Source organism: Rhinichthys klamathensis, unplaced genomic scaffold (assembly GCF_029890125.1).
Source record: "Rhinichthys klamathensis goyatoka isolate OS25496 unplaced genomic scaffold, OSU_Roscu_1.1 h1tg000410l_1, whole genome shotgun sequence".
NCBI classification, from domain to species: Eukaryota; Metazoa; Chordata; class Actinopteri; order Cypriniformes; family Leuciscidae; genus Rhinichthys; species Rhinichthys klamathensis.
In genome coordinates, this window is record NW_026606910.1 from 651,381 (window position 1) to 673,674 (window position 22,294).

At 39.2% G+C, this 22,294-nt stretch overlaps 2 protein-coding genes across 5 annotated transcripts in view; both read left to right on the plus strand.

The window, feature by feature from the left end:
- Positions 1-2,750, plus strand: part of asic1b (acid-sensing (proton-gated) ion channel 1b) — a 196,035-nt gene extending 193,285 nt beyond the window's left edge. For 3 of the 4 annotated variants that reach the window (XM_056234957.1, XM_056234958.1, XM_056234955.1), the window contains 2 exons: positions 152-253; positions 1,560-2,750. In XM_056234957.1, coding sequence (XP_056090932.1) covers positions 152-253; positions 1,560-1,655 — 198 coding nt within the window. In that variant the 3' untranslated portion in view covers positions 1,656-2,750. Of the gene's footprint in view, positions 1-151; positions 258-1,559 lie in introns of all 4 variants that reach the window. The other variant, XM_056234956.1, reaches the window with a different exon arrangement.
- Positions 2,751-10,376: 7,626 nt separating this feature from the next.
- smarcd1 (SWI/SNF related, matrix associated, actin dependent regulator of chromatin, subfamily d, member 1) lies at positions 10,377-21,640 on the plus strand. Its single transcript, XM_056234965.1, has 13 exons — positions 10,377-10,609; positions 13,113-13,285; positions 13,411-13,453; positions 14,021-14,143; positions 14,294-14,416; positions 14,504-14,620; positions 14,749-14,850; positions 15,023-15,184; positions 15,936-16,033; positions 16,118-16,253; positions 19,467-19,589; positions 20,104-20,205; positions 20,328-21,640. Exons 1-13 carry the CDS (start codon positions 10,433-10,435, stop codon positions 20,379-20,381), a joined length of 1,533 nt encoding a protein of 510 aa, XP_056090940.1. The 5' UTR covers positions 10,377-10,432; the 3' UTR covers positions 20,382-21,640.
- Positions 21,641-22,294: the final 654 nt, after the last annotated feature.

Sequence of the window (22,294 nt, forward strand, 5' to 3'; positions counted from 1 at the left end):
TTGTTTATCCAAAAGTAAATCTGTCAAGAAGATTTAACCCTTCAAAAACGCTTTATCAACTGCTCTCCTCATGACCATCTACAGACTGCAGATACCATAGTGTGAACTGAACTGCAGTTCTAATGTGCGGGTTTGATTTCTCTCTCCGCAGGTGATCAAGTTCAAACTGTGTCGCTGCGCCAAGAAGAAACACCAGCGGAGAGACAACAATGAGCGAGGAGCTGTTCTCAGCCTGGACGACGTGAAGCGTCACGTCAGTAACTATCACACCAGTATCTGTGCTGACCGATAAACTCAAACTAACACACAATAAAGACTGTTTCGGAATATCATACTGCCATACTACTCTACTATTTGCACAATATGCAGGGTTTTTTTTTTTTTAAATGCAGCTACAACAGAGCAGATGCTACCCACAATGCAATGCGCTCAACTTGACCTTCCATTGCCAGTGTAATGATTGAACTAGTAGTATCAACTGTGTTTTAGCATCATCTTGAGTCATTGTTTGATTGGACTAACAAAAGTTCAGGCGTTTTTATACAAAATTGAATATGAAATGCATTTTTATTGCTGGAGATGGCAACTTACATATGCACAAATGAGGTTATGTTTACTCCACACTGTGCAGGGCTTGACATTAACTTTCCTGCTCATCATCCACTGTGGCTAGTGGTTTTCCAAAGTTACTAGACACTCAGCATTTTCACTGGCCACAATTTTGACATCGATAGGGGGGAAAAAACAGCCATATAGATATTTTTAATATTTTCTCATTATTTTGGCAGCAGGTATATTAGGCTACTATCACTTTAAGACCTGACACACGGATCCATTAAACTGTTACACATGCATCTCTCCCAAATGTTTACATTCATTTAAAATATAACTGACTGTATTTATGTGAATCCTCACCAAGACCGGCATTTTGACATTATTTTGTGTGTATTTGACTGTTTAAGCGCAATAAGCAGCAAAAGATAACTAAATTTACTGCTGTGAGGCGGCTTTATGAGCGCACACTTTGGGTGTGAGTACAAAATCTGCAGGAATGAGTCAAATTATCCGTAATCCCACGCCGAAATTCAAGCCTTGGAACACCAACAATATTCATCCGGAGTGAAAATGAAACTAGTGAGTGAGGAGAGACAGGTTTGTGTGTCGCTGTTAGAGAGATGAGAGTTGAGAAAGCACAGTGCCGTATTAGGTGTCTATTCTGTGGAAAATAAGTTTTGGAAGCGTTTCAGATATTTCAGTATCGAAATGTATTAATGAAAAATCAATATTTTGACACTACATTGCACTAAGTTTATTATTTCAGGGACCTTCTTAGAAGACTTCAATTAAAAAATGTGTATATATATATATATATATATATATATATAATTCAACCCGCCAAAGTAGGAGTGACTGCATTACACGCCACTGCTGAAATCCATCCACATATTTGGCGGGTGTTAATGTCAAGCCCTGATACTGTGTAATGCTTCATGTACTACTTTCAAAAGAATAGTATTCAGTTTATACTGTGCAGTTTCTGATGATCTGTTTCCTCTCAGGCACCCTGTGACAACCTTCGTACCCCGTCAACCTACCCAGCCAACATGCTACCTCACCATCCTGGCCAGGGCAACTTCGAGGACTTCACTTGCTGAGCTTAAAGCCAGAGCAGCCTGTCTGACAGAGAACAACCAAAGCCGATCACATCAGTACGGACTCCATTCACAACCGGACATTACAGAGAAACCTTCTGGATCTGCTACACACGGGAAAACCACCATGTCCTGAGATATAACCTGACATCGGAGGAACGGTACCAACCAACAAACTATATGTTCACTAACGCGTTACATGGAAATGTGCAAAACTTTTGATGTTTTTTGAAGAATTTAAAGGAAATACTGCCTCAAAAACAAAACTCCTTGAAGCCTCGTAAATGTGGAGCGATTACCCCACGCCAAAATTACACATAATGTGACTCGGACATCGAATAGCTTCTCGCAGCTGGACCTTGATGCCTTTTGTGTACATAGTGACGGCTCGAAACTGTCTTCAGACCAGTGGCTTATGTAGATCAGTAGATAAATATAGCGCTTACTCACTGTATGTAGCCTCATTAGTCCCATCTGCTGGATCGATTCTGTATCTCACGAGTATGTAACTTCCCGAACAAGGTGACCATTACATGCGTCACGGGGGGGTTTCGGGACGCTGGAGGGTTCGGGTCCCATATGACATTGTGTTACAGGTCTCATCTTGTAAATGCATGCTGGTCGTCCTGTGCATGTTTTTATTTTGATTTCGATTTCATTATTACTATCGCCAAGCTTGCCTCAATTATATACAGGTGTTGGAAGATGGTGTAAAGTTTGTGTAAGTGTGTATATGTGTGCGTGTGCAGGTTCTGCTGTTCTTGTGGGGATGACATTTCTCCGTGACCCCAGAAGAATAGCAAGCTGACAAAAGCACCTTGTGAGAACATCTCTACAAGGATACAACGGTTCAAAAAGAAACGAAACAATGTATAAATTCATATCTAAAAATGCCAAAAAGTTTTATTTTACGTTCAGGATTAGTTTGGTATTTGACAAACAAACAATAGATGTGAATGGAAAGTCCTCAAAAGGATACAGTGGCCCCAAAAGATGTTGTGACACTCGAGTTACTCTTACTAATGCGTGAGAATAGTTGCATTAGAAAGCAGTTGCGCATCTCAAATGCTGCAGGGTCGTTTTCTCTTTACTCGTGTTCGCTTTCCTTCATCACTTTTGCTTGTCGTCTTTAAATCTGCAGGTGTTTTTAGTGGATTCTCCTGAAGGTCTTCATTTTCACACTGTTTGCTCTTTCCTCTATCTTTTAACTCTTTCCCCACCAGCGTTTTTTTTATTTTATTTTTTTTAAGTTGCCAGCCACCAACATCATTTTCACAAAAATGTTCATGACCCCCAGAATATTTTGTTGTATGAATATCTGAACATGCAATGTATCAAAAGAACAGACCCTCTGCTTTTAAACAACAACAACAACAAAAGTTTTATTTTAGCTGCATGGATTCTTTTTTATTAACACTTGAATGTGGGTAAGTTTAATGAAAAAAGCGCATTTTTGTCTAATACTATATCTGGATCATATTCCAACACAGATGGAGTAGATTTGAGTCCATCAACACCCCCAGAGCTTCACAGTCCTATCGCTTGTCCTGAGTCCACATTTTATTCAGTAATATTAGACATTTTTGATTTATATGCTTTTTAATGTTGATAATCGCGTTATTTTACATATGCATATGATTACATATGATATCGCTTAGTGATGCACCGATGTGAAAATTGTGGCCGATACCGATAACCGATGTTAATATTGCTGTTATGGCCAATACCGATATTTGCCGATGTCGAAATCTCTGTATAGAAAACACATAGCGAGGATTAGGGCTGCACGATATTGGTAAAAAAAAATGATATTGCGATATTTTATTTTTCTGCGATATATATTGCGATATAAAAACAATTTCACCAGATGACTTGAATAGCTATATTTGGAAAGAATGAATCATTCAAGAATGACTGGGGTGGTTTTGTCATGGAGTAAATCTGCATAGAAACTAATATTAATAGAATGTTAACAAATGTAGTTAACTAGACTTTAATAAATGGAACCTTATTGTAAAGTGATTCCGATTTATGTCTCTTGAGTTCAGTGTTGGACAGATCAGTTGTTTTAACCATTCATTAAAGTGAATCGGTTCAAAGGAGTCATTAGTTCGCGAATCGGACCACGGCACACGTTTGTGTGATTATCCAGGCAGTTTAGGACATCGCACAAGATTTGTCTCAACAGAAAACATTTCATCACTAGATAGATTTTTTTTGTTTATTGAAAGTGTGGTTTATGTCATCTGAATGTGTGGAAAGTTTTTCAGAGAAGATAAGGCAACGTTATTTTAGCACAATTCACACTTCCGACCTTTTACCATCGTGTATTCTCAAAGATATTCAGTCAACTCAATTCATTAATATGCGCGAGGGAGGGAAAGAGAGCAAGACAGTTTGAAGACGGTGAGATCGGGGCTTTCACTCTCTCTGCTGGTTCTCTCAGTTTAACAAGCGCAGCAGTCACTCATCTACATCACTCACCGGTCAAATAAGGCTTTGGCGGGACAAAAATACGCCTTAGTAAGGCTGACAGAAAACAGCGCGCAAGTTCCAGTCTTTACCCTTCTTGCTCTTGATATTTAAACTGACAGGACTTGCGCTTGTAATGTATGCGCTCGTGCAAAAACAAACATCCCCGCCCCCACACTCACATCTACACACACGTCAAATACACAGGAATGATTATCGGCCTGTTCACATCGGCCCTATTTTGACATCGGAACGATACCGATGTGTAAAAAATTGACCATATCGGCCGATATTATATCGGCGGCCGATATATCGTGCACCACTAATATCGCTTGTTTCTGCATCTTCCTCCCATGTGTTTTGATCTGGACTTTCAGTAATCTTCCAGAAGATGTGTAATAGCGCCCCCTACCGTATAACAGTGAAAACACGGGAAGCCGAAAAATTCTGTCACTGGCGGGGAAAGGGTTAACACCATGTTTCCTTTTATTGTTTAAGAAACAAACTTACTTTTTATCAAATGTTTTGACACTTGCTTTGATATTTTGTGGACACTGAAATAATATTCAGGCATTTGTAAGTGTGACTCAAGTGGCCAAATACTTTTAGGGCGACTGAATGAAAACATGATTGCGTACGAGTGCATGAGGGTGTGACTGAACATGAATGTATGTGACGAATCTTTCATCATTTGCGCGACTGGTCTGTTTCTGGACGAAAAACTTCCCAGGATCAAGAATGTAACAAACCAAAGAGTTTGTATTGCTAGGTGGACCAGACCGATCACTCGTACGACATACCATTATTCTAGTTGTGCGTGCGTATGCATGTATGTGCGTGTGAGACTGTTATTCTTCTGTCTTTATTTTGATTGTTAATGAAAATTGAACTGTGTATTTAACAACTTATTATTGTTTGTTTGAATTCTGTACTTGCGAGACGTATTTGTTAATGTCGCGAACTTCATATCAAAGCACAAATAAGACCACCGAAATGTAAAGGTGATGTTAAAGAATGATAAAATATTCTTATCAGTGTTATCATGATAATCAGCAGATTCATTATTACTCTGTTAAACTTTGCTTTGTTTTGTTTTTTTACTACAAACATACATATTGCCTGATAGTGCAGTCGGCAGATTATAGGCTGTTCTATTTATCTATGAAGGAATAATAAATCTCATTCATAATTTTACTAACGTCTCATTGTTATTTCATTCAGCTTTGAGGTGGATGTCAAATGATTGTTCACATTTAACTTTAGAAGTAGGAGATTATAATCATAATTCTTCAGGATTAATTTATGTTTGTGAATTATATTAGATTGCAACCTCACTTTAGCCATGATGCTTTAGATTCAAAAGCGAAGAAGCACTTTCACAGTTTATTAGTACAATTTTTCGCTCGCATCAGCAGAAGAACGCAGACCTTCAAGAACTGTTAGCAAAACCGGACATCATGGAAATTATTCAGCTGCCGTATTCTTTAAAAAAAAAAATTGGAATAAAAATGGTCTTGAATTACAGGTAGTTCCCAATTCCCCGGCCTTAATGTTCACTTACCTCAAACCTATTCATGAATTCAAACAGCAGGTACTGTAGAATTCATTTTGAACCTACATTATGGAAAGCAGAAACAGGAAGATGAAAGATGAAGGCGATGTTCATGGGCACCAGACGCTATCAGGATACAGTATACGAGTGCATGAGCAGATCAAACCCAAGAGGAATAAGAGAAACATCCAAGCGTGAGACATCCATCAAGATCATCAGTGGACTCTTCTCAGTATTAAAGGCATCGGAACCATGATTAAATATAAATAACAGACTTTGGAACGCATTCTCCAAAGTCACCCGCAAGGACTGGATCGGATGGTGGTGGTCCAGCATATGTTTAAAGGAAGAGGAGAACATCACACATGATTGATGAATGTCATTTCCTGCTGTAGTCTCTGCGCTGAAGTGCAGATGCAGGGAAGACTGCCAACGACACAACCGGCAGCGCATTCTGATGAGGATCTTGTAGTGCAACACTAGTGCCTCCTTGTCCTTCAAATGCATCAAACACATGCATTTTGAAAGATGCATTTATTCTCCATTCACAACAGCTGCTCTCGTGAATGCACAGTTTGTTTGGTTTCGAACTGTAGGGTTACAAATTTATTAAAATGTTTAATTTAGGTTCCAATACAAAAGTATTTTAACTGAGAAAGTTCTGCACACTGTTTTCCATTTTGAGGCATTCAAGGTGTCGGACATTAACCTCTTGTCACATCTCAAAGGTCAGCTGGGCCTTTTGTTGATCTAATCGGGCTGATTGGATTAGCATCTCAAGGCTCTGAGTAACACTGTTATGCTGATGAAATCAGGTAACCAGCTGAATCAACATGCTTTGTTTCAGAGTGTCTCCACCTCTATGTAACCCCCCCCACACACACACACACGCGCGCGCGCGTCTCCTGGTCTTCGCTTCTGAGTTTTCAAACACTTTAGAAGAAAAGAGTTAACAACAGAACCAATATCCTTCTAAGGCTGCATCAAATTCACATACTATCCATCCTTAATAGTAGATTTCATACATCATTGTACATTAAAAAATAATATGCTAAAGGTATCCTTGTACAACTAAGATCTAAGAATACCATGGTACAAAAAAAGCCATGGTTACATGTTACCATGTCCATAAAAACACATTAAAGTAACACTATGTAGTTTTTCAACCTTCATAATATATTTCCAAGACCCTTGTGATGGTACATCGACTTAAAATAAGTTAAATGACACGTCTGCCATAGCCTGACGTGGTCTGACTGTATCGCTTTTACTGGCACTATGTAACTTCGGGTTTCGGGTTAGGAACCCGAGCACAAAAAGAACTACAAAAATTGACTGCTTTAGGGCATACGTCACTTCCCCCACCACTTCCTCAAATTGTCTGTGGCCATTGCAGACATCCCAAGTCTATAGCGTCTCCCTGATGCCCGCAAATTAGTTCAAATCTCCCAGAATCTAGAGCGCGCATGCGAGACAGAACATACTGCGCGCATAACATACATAGCGCGAGCACGGCAGAGAGGGAGAGAGCGAGAGACCTTGCGAGTGTGCCTAACGAAAGCTAGTCAACCCGCCACACACACACCCCCCCCCCCCCCCCCCCCCCCCCGTCAACAATCCAGTCACCAAGATATATCTCCCTGAAATGACTTCTTGCAGGTTGGGATGTCTGCCATTGTTGATTCCAAAGCCGGTGCTGGATAAACAGCGAGCGTGCGCGTGTAGGCTGCGGTAGGCTAAATTATTTATGACAGCGGTAATGGACAATTCCGCTTCCAACCTGTAGGGCGACCGCTGAGGAAAAGTTACTTGGTGTTGCTTTAATACCATGGTAAAAAAAAGGGGGGTTCTCTCCAATGTGGAACAACAGTGCCTTCCTCTAGGCTAAATGTCACACGTTTTATAATACGTCTACATAATTGAGTAGACTGACACTGATGTCCATGTCACCTGATAGGTGCGACATTCCTATAAAGTATTATCACATTAGCTGTGTCACTTAATTTATCAGATCATCTGAAACTGTGAAAATGGAAGTACCCTACAAGCCTCTCTGAGTTCATCACACTGGTACTCGCTCATCGAAAATGAGTTACTATTCATTTCCCATAATGCAACTGTCGGGAGTTTCTGCCCTTGTGCCAATTTATCCTGTCAGATCTCGTGGCGCAATTAGAAGCTGCAGCCGTTTGTCACTGATAAGAATGTCATCACGCTCTTCCAGAGGATTAATAATAACCAGAGACTCGCGCTTTTGAACCGGGTCGACTGGAGAGACCTTCATTTGCATTCATGCCAGTTTTGCATATCCATCAGATTTAGGAGGTCCAGCATCTTGAAGCATCTGTCACCGATTGCAACATTTTTCAATGATTGAATAATCAATAATTCAATAATCATTTTCTGGAGAAGGACGCTGTGATATCCTACGACTGGCTACAAGATGGTAAAACTTGTACCTGAGCCCTGCACCATCACTGATACGCTGGTGTAAGGATATAGTGAAGGCAAGTAAGTTACTCACAGTTGAGTCAATTGAATCTGACGTCTATGTGGTTTTCTCCTGAAAAGAGACAATAAAAATAGATCTTATGTAATCTATAGCTCTATTATTCGATACGATTGAGAAAAAAAAAATACATTACCAGGCCAGCAATAATGACCAGCATTAATAACGGCTATTATTCTGAGGATAAACATTGATGGCACAATAGCTATGAATGATGTGTTTTTCAAAAATGTTCTAATGTCAGTCACACATGAGAGCTGTGCGCTTATCTCATAATGTAGGATTTGCACAAACAAATAACCTTGGAAAAAAGGGATTGTGGATCTGTCACTTTTATTGAGGTCTAGTGTGTGATTTATGGTCGTTTTCAATAAAGAGAAATAAATAATAACCAGATTATATCAGCTGGAATCTCATATTTGTTATTGTGACGACAGCCTATTATGGCATATGATATTCCTGGGCATGAAATCTTTCATAGAGCTTCATAAGCTATCAACATACTACAACGTCTCAGAGAACTGATCTTTGACCTTTGATCTTTGACCGAAAATATTTACTTTGATTTTGATGAATCTTGACAAAAAAAGGGGCTGTTAAACAGCCATATGTGAATATATATTTGATGTCCATATTTGTGTTTGTTGAACCCTCTGAGCATCTAAAGACCTGCTAATGTTGTCTAATATCTTGTTCTCTCAGAATATGAAGGCTCAATAACAATGAAACATCCTCTTTTATCATAAAAGAAGGGAGAATAAGCCTAATGAAGATGACATAAATTGAAGGCGACTGAAATGTAAAGCCAACTCTTTATTTTCTAATGAGATGAATCAGACATTCTGTTCCTGTTTCATACGTGCTGCAACTAATTGCACCAAATTAGCTGAAGTTTATTCCTGTCAGCACAATGCAATTAATAAAACCTTTCAAGCGGCTGCGCAAGGATTCACATTCATAATGATGACAAACATGCTTTTACAAGTGTCCGTGATACTTGATCTGAAAGATACCCAGAAACTAGAAATATTAGGGAATTTTACAAATGTGAAAGGTCATTTTTTTCTATAGTCTCTATGGAAAAATTTGACCAGTAATACATCACTCATACACATATATTTGCACGGCAAATTAAGGGATTGATTTTAGAGAGCGCTAATGGGAAAGAGTTTAATGATATCATCAGAGTGTGTGTGTGTGTGACCAATGATGTGTGACTTACAGGAAGCTGCTCGGCCCTTTTAATCAACCGCTGTGAGTGCTTATATGAACCACTTTGTGTGTGTATAAATCTGTGCATTAGGATGAAAGCCCAAATGTCAAAATGAAGGACATAAAGAGAGAGATGCTTGACTTCTACCTGGATCTAATCTTATTCTGACGCCCACTGCAGTGGACAGAAGCCATTTTAACTATTCAGAGTGTGATGTTTCATTCATCACATAGATGACATAGTAATTCTCTATATCTGTTTTGTTTTTATGTTGTTTTTATTTATAGCAACCAAAATGCATGAGGTTGACAAACGTGACGAAGCACCAAGTAATAAGGAAATGGTTTTAATGCTTTATTTTGATATCAGAGTTGTTAGCCCATCTTATTTATGGGTGTTTGTCTCCCTCTTTTGGATGTTATGTGAATTTATACACATCCATTTGGGCCAAATGCTCACTTTTGTATTATTAATTTTTGTTCATAAAGTTTGTAGGCTATATGTTTTTAATTACTTACAACCCATGAGGCAATATTTTTGTAGCCTACTTCCCTTACGAAAACTAACCATGGTTTTGCTACCAAATAAAAGATGGTTATTGTAAAACCATGATAACCACAGATTAACCCTCATTTTGCTAAACTAACTTAAACTGTGGCTACACAAATGATAATCAATCAGCCAAAAAACATGGTAACTGCCATTTTTACTATTAAAAAAACATTTAATTATCTAACAAAACCATAAAAGTCGACATAAAAGCCTTTCCTCACTGGTAACCGCTATATCCATAAATAAAATGTTTATTATTAATAAGTATAATCATATTATTAATAAAATACATTTTTCTTTGTATCTTCTTTAATAGAAATATTGAACAGCTAATATTCTTCAGATGTCGTCAGTGCGAAGGCGGGATCTCTTCAAATCTCGCGAGACTCCGTCAACGCTCATCGTTGGTTCTCTTCAACTCTCGCGATACTCGTTCACTTCACACCGGTGGTGCTCTTGTCCGTTTGCGGCTCGCGGAGAAGATGGCGGCGCGTAGTGGTTTTCAGCCTGCGACACCCGGAGGCGGCGGAGCCCCGTTAGGACCCGGGCCGCCAGTAGCCGGTGCGGGGCCCGGTATGGGTCCCGGTACGCCCTCAGGACGGATGGGACCCGGCGGCCCGCAGAACCATATGTATCGATCACCGATGCCCGGATACCCGGTAAGCCGCGAGGAGAACAAAGAAGCAGCCAAACCTAAACGGATGGGTTTTGTTTTAATGTTTGCCTGTCGGATTCATGTGTTTATTCAATGCACTAAACATTCTGAACCTTTTGAAATGAATTAAAAGTGTTAAAATCAGAATATTTTGTATTGATTTGCGCGCGCGCAGTGATGTTGTTTTGAGTAACGTTAGGTCACTGCAAAGCATCAAACGTCATATGCTTCTGATTAATAAACCAGACCAGATTATTTTTGTGAGTTTAACTTAAAATGTACAAAAAGAAAAGCAATCATCAGTTAGTAGTGATGATGTAAGGAGAGTCTCCGCATAAATGCTGGGGTTTGTGTGTTGGTGGGGCCTACAAGAGCATCATCCAGATGGGTTCGTGATGGCCAGTCTGTTTATGTTGACATAACGTTACATTATATATTGCATGCAGTGTGTCTGAGACCATCCGTGGAAATGCTTCTATTTTTTTTCCAGCTGAATACATTTGTTTTTTTTTAATATACTATCATCAGCAAACAATTTAAAGGGATAGCCTAGTTCACCCAAAAATTTACTTAACCTCAAGCCATCCTATGTGTATGACTTTCTTCTTTCAGTCGAACACAGAGTTATATTATAAAACAGCCTAGCTTTATAATGGGAGGGAATGGTAACTTACCCTTGATTTTGAAGCCCAAAAAAGCACATCTATCCATAAAATGAATCCCTATGGCTTACTTCAGATGGATGGATGAGCTTTTTTGGGCTACAAAATCAAGGTAAGAGCCAGGATAGTTTTCACAGATTGTGTTGTGGCTGAAAGAAGAAAGTCATATACACTTAGGATGGCTTCAGGGTGAGATTTTTGGGTGAACTAGCCTAACTCTTAAGTAAATCGTTGACCATCTGTATAAAGAATGGTGATTTGTGACACTTATTTTACTACTCAATTATTTCTGTGTGCTTTATTGTGATTTAAGCTACTTTTAGGGCCACTAAAATGGTATTGTGTTGTTCACCAATCACCAGTTCTACAATTAGTTTGAATGAAATATGTGGAGTTTTTGTGCTGACTGCATCTTGCATTCAAGGATGGAAGGTTTTGTTTTGCTGTTTTTCTTGTTTGTGTACGTCCTTCAGTAAAACCATGAATGCATTTACTCTTTTACTTGGGAGAAAAACAGTTTTCTCATTTTTCCCACTATTAGTTTTTGTGCAAATTGCATTCTCCACATGTTTGATTTGAGATTCAAGGTTGTTTATTGATTCACTTAACCCTCTATGGTATGCTTTATATTCTAACCATGAAATCTTTATTCAAATAAGTTTTTATTACATGAAATAGCTTCTATCAAAAAATATGTTTTGGGGGGAGCTACTTGGGAAACATTGCCATATGCCAACGCAAATGAAACACAATGTAAAAAATAAAACAAAAACAAAAATATTTAGATTTTTTCTGTTTAAATCCACATTTATTTTAGAAAATAATAGATTTATGGATCATTGACAAACATACTTGGAACTCATGCAAACCAAAAATAAGTAGATCCCATTTAATACCTATCATTCCCAATAATTTGGCTAACTCATCCTCACTCATCACATGGAAGAGCTTATTTTGCACTCTTCCCATTGCCCTTTCCTGTAAAATATTGCTGTATTCATTTTCTGAAAAGAAGAAATCAATTTGTTATTTATATATAAATACAACTTTACTACAGCACTTCAAACAAATAATAAACTGCAATCATACTGTTGATGCTACCATCTATAAAAAAAATCCCAATGGGGACATACACTGCAATTCCACTGCCATATGGAAACATTGATATTTTCTCAATTTACAGTAACACTATGTTAGACAGTTGATTTGTGAATAAAAATATAAACTTTTCTTAGCAAAGATGCTATAAAAAAATTCCCCTTGAGAAGAGATGTTTAGAAATGAGGTTAATAGAGCAATTTCTGGAGCACTTCAACAGGTGTCTTCCTTGTTGAAGAGACTTTTGGAGGGACATTCAAATGTCATGTGACTTAAAAACAGCACATCATTGGCTACGTTAAGGCCTGCCTTGTAATTCCCGTAGTGCAATATTGTATGTTTTTCTGAATAACAAGGAAATGAGTATAAATGAATTGATGCCATACGGCAAGGCAGTGCCATAAAGGGTTAAAGGTATAAACAGAATGAAGAGGAATGATTTGAGCATTTTAATCTGCACTTGATAAATTGTCATAAAAAAGACTCGACAGCTTGTGCACTTTTAAGTGCCCTTTTCCAGCATTAATAGACTCCAGTGTTCAGCTCTTGACATTTACAACAAGAGGTGAACCGTCCGTAAGATGAAATGAGAAATGCTGCTGTTAATACAACAGTTACACACAGTGGTTTCCCTTTGTTACCTCAATACATAATCCACTCATTTAACATTCAAGTGAAATTACATTGAAATAGCATTTCATGGTCTTCGCCCAATCGGATAACTGTCCTTCATTCCTACATTTGCAGAGACCAGGAATGCCTCCAGCCAGCCGTATGACCCCTCAGGGACCCTCCATGGGGCCTCCAGGTTACGGGGCCAGTCCTGTGTCCCGCCCCGGCATGCCAGTCATGGACCCGTCCCGCAAGCGACCGGCGCCAAATCAGATCCAGCAGGTCCAGCAACAGAATCGCAACCAACAGTGAGTCCAGTTAACACTTCAGTTGATGAATTAAACCTAAGGATTTTGTTAGTAAGTAACCGAAATCATTTGAAGTGCTTAATTAGACTCGTTGCTCTTTCTTATGTTGCTGTTTTTCATTTTAGTGCCAAGAAGAAGAAAATGGCAGATAAAATCCTACCTCAAAGAGTAAGTGGCCATGAAATCTGTTATTTTTTTCCTCCTCAATAAAGGCCTGTTCACACCGGGATGAATTTCGCGCGCGATATTCGCCGACGTTTAACACCTCGTGACTAAACAAAGGGCGCCAATGTGAGTGTGCGCACCGACGCGGAAAACGCCACGCGGAAAAGCGTCATTTTTTTTTAAAACGCCTCGGGTTCGTTTTTTTAGTTTGACATTAGTTTGAGATTGGCGCTTTTGCTCACGTGTCTGGAGCTTCTGAAGTTACAGTAAAACACAACTTGGGGGCGCTCAAACACAAAACGGTCTTGCCGAGCACACATACGTAATGGCGAAGAAGATATACGCCAAGCGTCTACACTGCCGGGAAGAAATAAGACGAGGAAGATGCAAGGCAAGATTAATGTAGAGCTGCTGGTCTCGTTGGTGTCGGAACATAAAGAACAATATGACAAACGCGACAGCGACTACAAAAATCTTGATAAAAGAGAATGTTATGGACTTTTTTTTCTCTATACCTTTTCTACCCATGCAAATAAGAAAAAAAACCTTTTCTCTTTGGCTTGATTTTAGATCAGAGAACTTGTTCCTGAGTCTCAGGCGTACATGGACCTGCTGGCGTTTGAGAGGAAGCTCGACCAGACCATCATGCGCAAGCGACTCGATATTCAAGAAGCTCTCAAGAGACCCATCAAGGTACATGCAGGTTATTTACCAACACTGTTCTGGATATATTTTGGTCATTTGACTCAGAAGAATAAAAAATGCGCCTGTGCTTCCATCATTTATGTGCTTGAACTACATTTGATTGAAAGGTGTCACTCAACATCTGTTTGTTCTGTGCAGCAAAAAAGAAAACTACGGATATTTATCTCCAACACCTTCAATCCTGCCAAACCGGATGCAGAGGACGGCGAGGGTACCGTTGCATCTTGGGAGCTGCGTGTGGAGGGACGACTTCTTGAAGACGTAAGCGAGGCTCTTTATTGACATTGTAGTACAACAAGAGTTTTTTTATTTCTGAAAACTCTTAATGTTTTTTTTTCTCCTCCTCAGACTGCTGTGTCCAAATATGAAGCCACCAAGCAGAAGAGGAAGTTTTCTTCTTTTTTCAAGTCTTTAGTGATCGAGTTGGATAAAGACTTATATGGACCTGACAATCATTTGGTGGAGGTGAGAGGCAGAATAGTGCATTTCTCAACTGTAGTACTTAGTGCACTGATTTACAGTCCACTAGATCCCATTTCTTGTCACTTTTGTGCCAATTGTCAGTTATTGAAGTGTCTTTGTCTTGATTTCAGTGGCACCGAACAGCCACGACTCAGGAGACCGACGGATTTCAGGTGAAGAGGCCCGGAGATGTTGGGGTCCGCTGTACTGTACTGCTCATGCTGGACTACCAGGTGATGACAAACACGTACTAAGTATGCTATTCCAAACATACCCAGCAGGTGGTGCCACCCCATATTGATAAATGTCTCTGCAGGATGATATTGTCTTTAGATTTCATTTTCATTCAGTAGGCCTAGTATTTTGAGTGAATGGGACTAATGGGACGAATCAATCTCTTTCAAGCCCCCTCAGTTTAAGTTGGACCCCAGGCTGGCCCGGTTGCTGGGGATCCACACTCAGACCCGACCCGTGATCATTCAGGCTCTGTGGCAGTACGTGAAGACCCACAAACTCCAGGACCCTCATGAACGAGAGTTCATCAACTGTGACAAATACCTCCAGCAGGTAACAGAGACTATGGAGTTTGTCTTTTGATGCTTTTAACAATGTAATCACAGGCCATTTGATGACCGTAACATGATGTGAGTTGCTGAATGTAGTCTTATACTGGAAATGCCTACTTAGGAAAATTGACCATCTGAGCCAATGGAAAGCTCCAAATAGTTAGTTGAAAATGCATGTAAATTTTGTATGACTTCGGGAAGTTGTCCAAAAGCTAGTTGTTTGTAGTGGAACTTATTTATGTTCAATATGCGTTTGATTGGATTAAGTTGTATAATTGCCTCTAACCAGGATAGTATCTGCAATCTTGATGCTTCAAATCTATTTTAAGGAATAATTGTTGGTTCTTCTAGTTCTTTTAAACATGGATAATGACCTTTTATTGTCACATTTGTCAGTTATTAAAGAGTGTTGTCTTGTTTTCTGTAACACTGAATAGTCATGAATCGAAAGAAAGATGAATATCTGATCCTGATGGCTTTCGAACAGTTTCTAAAGAATAACTGTTAGTTCTTCTCATTCTAGATCTTTGAACCCGGTAATTGTTGGTTCTCCTCCTAGATAGTTGAAGTTTTTTCTCGGTCTAGATTTAGTTATTGAAATATTTTGAATAGTTGGTTCTCCTCCTCCTAGATCTTTGAGACCCAGTAATTGTTGGTTCTCCTCGTTCTAGATCTTTTAAACCCATTTATTGCTGGTTGTTTTTGTTCTACATCTTTGAAACCCAATAGTTGCTGGTTCTCCTCATTTTCAGATCTTTGAAACCCAGAGGATGAAGTTCTCTGAGATCCCTCAGCGGCTGCATGCACTACTGATGCCCCCCGAGCCAATCATCATCAACCACGTCATAAGGTAACTGTCGGCAATGTTGTCACTCAAAATCATTGCTTCTTCCTCATCTGTGATGTAACGTCTGAACATCCGTTTGTATCTCAGCGTGGATCCCAACGACCAGAAGAAGACGGCGTGCTACGATATAGACGTGGAGGTGGACGACACCCTGAAGACCCAGATGAATTCTTTCCTGCTGTCCACTGCCAGTCAGCAGGAGATCGCAGGCCTCGACAACAAGGTACGAAAGTTTCGCATGTGGCCGAAAGCCTCCAAACTTTCGTCTTTGTTCTGGTTGGATAAACAGTCCTCAAAGTGTTTGGCACATCACCAAAGGGGAGACTGCTTCTGTTCTCGTTCTCTCTGAAGATCAGCGCTGTTGCTTTGGCACATCCTGTGCTTGTCTGCTGCATATCAAAGTGACTCTTGGCAACCCGCAGGTCTGAATGTTTTCGAGCGGCTATGTTGCTGATAAAAGACAGGGAGTGGTCCAGGAAAAAGAGTCCTGCTTTCCATCATCTCTGTCATGTTTCATTTTTATTCCTCTCTGTTTGCTGAGTCTTTAGTAGTCTAGTATCCACTTCAGGGATAGCAACCGGACTCACCGTGGTTACATTGTTGCCCCGGTTACTCCATGCTTGATGTAATCATGGTTTTCAGCTTGAGAGATTGTGAATTGCTTCAGTCAGTAAGATAAATCAGCTGGGAGTGAAAGTTCACTTCCTTTCATTTCCTCTTTGAAAGTTTATGCATTCATGTATAGAGCCCTTTATAATGAAGGTTAAGGGATCAAGTATGTTTAATGTTGATTTTCCTTTTTTCAAATATTATAATACTTTTTGACTTGTTTAAAGCTGCAGTCTGTAGCTTTTTTGGGGTTAAAAATGATCCAAAATACATATTTGAGAAAATACATAACCAGCCAGTGTTCAACGCTATCTGCTTGCCGTAGCTCTATTCAAAACGGTAAGCTTGTAATGTTTTTAATTCCAGTGGTACTGGTGGATTTCCGCGGGAGATTCGAGCATCTCTTTGCATCATTACATCACATCTGTACACATAAAGAAGGAGTCTCGGCTAGTAGGCTGTACGTGGAGATTTATAGCCTTTTCTCACAGCACTTGATATAATTAAACTTATCAATTTGAAGGCGGATCCAGAAAGGTTAAAACGACAATCAACAGTGACGAGACGACAGATTCACCCGCTGTAAAATGCAAAAGACTTCGTTCGGACTTCGGAGTGGCTACAGAGAGAAAGAGACTGCAACCGGACCCATGCGAAAACAAGGATACATATCGGAAGGAATAGTTATCGCATATCACGCAATGCTGACGTTGTTAACATTAACAAGTTGAGAACAAAGTCTAATTTGCACGGTTTTGCGTGATAAGCAATTTTTAGATTTAATCAGCGCGATTTACTTCAATGTCAGAACCAGAACAAAAGTGGATGTTACTTACTTGTTCAGATGACATTTTCTGGTGAAAATTGATGTTAGTCATACTTCCAAAAATAATAATCTGTGATTCTGAATGCTAGTATCGACACCAGCGCGGTGATTCACAGCTGCACACTCTCCTCAATGTGTTCATCCGGCTGTGCCGTGTCGAACTACAACTCACGTAAAGTTGATAATTCCGCGAATGACTGCAATTGCAGATTTCGAACAGAGATGGCGACAAAGAGGAAAAACTGCGGACTGCAGCTTTATTAAATAAATTTCGCCAAATGTGCTATCAAGAATTTGCGTCATATATTTGAATGATATTGGTAGGGCTGGGTATCGTAACAAAATTTTCGATACCGATACCTTGACTTCGATACCGGTTCCTGTACGATACTTTTTTTTGATACCAATTTTAGGAAATCCGTTTTTAACAATATTACATTACCTAAAAAAAATTTCTTCAGTTTGTTGACTTTTTTACACTCATATTTTGAGTCTGTAAAAAAAGCACCAATGCTAAAGTTTTCTATGTTTCCTAATCATTTAACAATATGTATTCTATACCCCAATGAGCTCATTGTTTCTGCCTTAACTTAATGGATTGTTTAACAATGAAACTGAATGAAAATGAATTGAAATGCATTACACACAGTCACCTCTGATAACAGATCACTCTAAATTGTAATTTAGACACATGCATTTTCTGTAAAGCTGCTTTGAAACGATATGTTTTGTGAAAAATGCTATACAAATAAATGTGAATTGAATTAAATATAGGCTAATAGGGTGCGGGATATATGCCTCACGCAGCACACATAAAGCTTGCCGCAAAGCACTGGCGAAAGCAGCCTAATGATTATGGATGTGTCGGGAAAAAATAGCAAGGAGATATTTAAATTTATTATTAATAAACAAGTGTTTACTGAGTGTGTTGGCTGCAAAGAATATGGCGATGTTGACTCGTCATTCCTGCATGAACACGCACGTGCGCCCATATGGATTACATAATCAAACTATTTATTTCGTTTAAAAGTAGACATATTTTAACCGTCAAGGCCTATTTCTCAGTATCCTATACGCTGAGTTTCGGTTCATTTGTGACGCGCTCCAGTTCTTGCAGTCGAAGACGGATAAACTTTCTACTCTCAAGTGTATTCTGTGCGCTTTTAAGTGTCTTCAGATTTATCGTGTTGCCGGTCTTGGCAGCAATTATCTTGTCGAAAATATTGCATCGAGTGTGGTACATAAGTAGGTAAACTTTTGATCTTTTCCACATATTTTCTATCTATCTGGGTTGGGGCGGTTGGGCCGCTCCTTACAGTCTATGGGCCGCTCACACACACACACTACAGCCTCACGTGCGACGAGCCGCGTCTCTCTGGGGAACCGCGTAAACTAACGTTAGTGTTTTTCCGCCACAGCCAATCATGCTGCATGATTTTTGTTTCACTGACGTTGACTAGATTAACCCCTTAGGTATTGAAAAACAAGACATGTTTTGATACTCGGTAGTATCGAGGCAATTCGGTCGGTACCTAAAAAGTATCGAACTCGATACCCAACCCTAGATATTGGTCACCTTGCTCTGTAAATACAGGTATCAGACATTGGAAAACCCTATATTGGCAACCACTAGTGTTTATAAGCTTTATTGATTTCTAATCGGATTTGACTAAATTATGCTGTGAACTCTCACACATACATTTGACCATTTTTGTTGTTGTTCCCCTTTGACCCAGTTGGCTCCCCAGTCAGTTTGCAACCGTCTAAATCTCTGTCCTTCACAGTCACTGGTTGAACTTTGTGTTTTGTGACATTCTGTGATGAAAGATCAGACTACAATAAAACCTCAATGTTAGGCAAGATAGTGTGATTGCTCTTATACTGCCGTTCAATAGCAAAGTTCACATTTGACTACACATCCAAAGTAGTGAAGCAGAACTAACTGTTGTTTAATTAAAATGTTAAATGTGATCCCTCACACATGTTTGCTTGTTCCCTCAGATCCATGAGACGATCGAAACTATTAACCAGCTGAAGACTCAAAGGGAGTTCATGTTGAGCTTCGCACGAGACCCGCAGGGCTTCATCAATGACTGGCTCCAGTCGCAGTGCAGAGACTTGAAGGTGAGACCAAATACTGTGCACTTCATATTACCATACTTTTTTGGTCCTGGTAGTATGATAATACCATGCTTTTGTGGACATGTGAAGTTGGAAGGTCCAATTTATTTCATACATCCTGCAGGGTTCATAAATGTTAAATTTGCTATTCGGAAGAGATTGTTTAACCTTCGCTCGGAGCTGTAGTCTTTCTCCATCTGTATGTTTGCTCAGCTGAGTGTTGGTTAGTGGACTGACTGGACTTGTAATGACTTTGGGGGTTGGGAAGGTGTCACAGAGGCAAATGTATGGGATGCTGAATTTCTAAATGGCTAGGGAAACTAAAGCTTGCATCCGTTTTCTCAAGCGCGATTTATCAGTCTAAACATGTACCATCTGTTGGAAAGCAGTTGCATTGTATTTCCTTGCGATTGAATATTGAGACAAGTTTTTGAAAGTTGGTTGCTCCAGACAAAAGTCATTAATCAATAACCGCTGCATCTTATTCTGCTGATGTCTGAATTCTGTGTCCTTGCAGACGATGACGGATGTGGTAGGAAACCCGGAGGAGGAGAGGAGAGCAGAGTTCTACTTCCAGCCTTGGGCTCAAGAGGCCGTGTGCCGTTATTTCTATTCAAAGGTGACGCTTTACAATGCAGTTCTCCTATTTAGCCACTGTGAAATATTGTTTGAAATCTCCAAGGTTACATGAAAAATCACTCTCCTTTTATTGACATTTCTCACATTATCTCGTTCTCACAGGTTCAGCAAAGGAGACAGGAGCTGGAACAGGCTCTTGGCATTCGAAACACATAAGCAAGCTTCCGGCTGCTACGACACAGGACCGGAGGGGTTTCTGGGTAGTGAATTTCCTGCTGCTCTGTACTGCAGATGCTGATCACTACAGTTATATTACAGTTTATCGTGTGCTGTCCTGCTGTAGCTGCCCAGGAATGACCCCTCGTACAGAAATGACCTTATTTTTGTTGTGACTCCGCCAAACTAACACCCCTTGAAATTGTGCTGTCACCCTTGTTTTAACCTGATTCGAGCTTCCGCAACTGTACATTTTCAAAGTGATTTTGAAATGCTGTCATTTTGGAAAATGTAGTTTTCTGACCAAACTGACAGACTTTGTTGGATATTTTTATTAATAACAAAACCAAGTTCCAACCAGAAGTCATACGAATGCTCTTAGACGTGCTAATGTTTGAGCTCATTTTCCGCTGTCCTTATTAGCAAATCAACAACAGTTACTTTTTGGAGGGGTCGTTGTTTGTTATTTTCAAAATTATCGATATTGTCTTTGATTATTTTAATGTTCTCATAATATGAACTTAATGAAGATCTAGTCTAGTTAAGCATAGATGACGGATTATGTAGTTTAGTACCTCAGCTTTGTGAATTATTCGGAGGAAGTTCCTTGAACATGTCTGTTGGCGTTGAAGGCGAGAGCTCACTGATTAACGTTTTCTGCAATGCTCAGTAAGTAAGACTTTTTCAGAACTCATCTGTTCAATAGTCGTTTTAGATTCACAAGATTAGATGTACTGCTGATTGACCTGTATGATTATAGATCTTTCGGTCACAAGCTTCGTCCTGAACTGTAAAGTACTTCCACTCCATACTCTCTGTGATATGTATTAATATATTTGGAGAATTGCCTTTATGGTTTAATGGTTGATTTGATTAATTTTTATAATTATAGTTGACTTGTCAGTCTGAAAGAACAACATGACAAACCTGCCAATGCAAGTACTTACTGGCCATGGCAACCCACATAACATGTCTGGGAAAACTGTCAAGTGTTTTAATATTTCATAGATGCGCTGCAAATAGGCCATGGGTTCTTCCACTCAAGTAATTCAAAGCGTTTAGAAGTCAAGTGCTAAAGACTTTAACATTTTTGGTAGTTTAAGTTTTAACTATTTTGTTGTTTTTCCTAAAGTCATGCATTTGCTTTGATTTTATATCTTTACAATCTTGTTTTTCATTATTTTCTTTAATGGACCAAATGTTGTATTTCTCTATTAGCCATATGTGTTATAATAAAGATTATCTTGTATTGATGCTCACATCAGTGTCAAGTGTAATTCGCTGCACTCTCAATTTCCTGAGGTGATAAATAAAACTGATTGCGACATGATGCAATATACGAAATCTAATATGATTTATAATGTAGGTCATTTTCTTTTGAGCTCTTTTGGTACCTAACACTAAAGACCTTTTGATTTAACAAATTGTGATGTTATTCAGCTAAAGTAAATCAATTACTAAAATGGTCTGTAAATTTCATCTGTCGACGTTAGTCAAACTTTTATTGCTATATCCACTGAGGAACTTTTGGCGCCCCTAAATCTTAAATTTCGGAAACATTTCACCACAAACATGTCCAATACAGTTTTTAAAAGGAAACATTTCTATTTTGTCTATAAAATACAGCAGTTATTAATGATAATATGCCTACTTGCGTCTCGTCAAAATGTTGCTGTGTTTCCTCAGGAGTCTCGCGAGGCGCGAGTGTGTTTTGTGCGAATTACACGAGGTCACGTATTTAATCGAGTTTTGAGATTACGAAAATGTTTATAAACGCTGTTGACACGTTTCTTGTGTAATAGATAATTAGCTTAACCTTTGCAGTTTCAAGTCTTATCCAGGTTTTAACCTTAACCTGATTTAAAAATAATATTAATAATTCCCAATACGATTGATAATGGTTTATAATAATA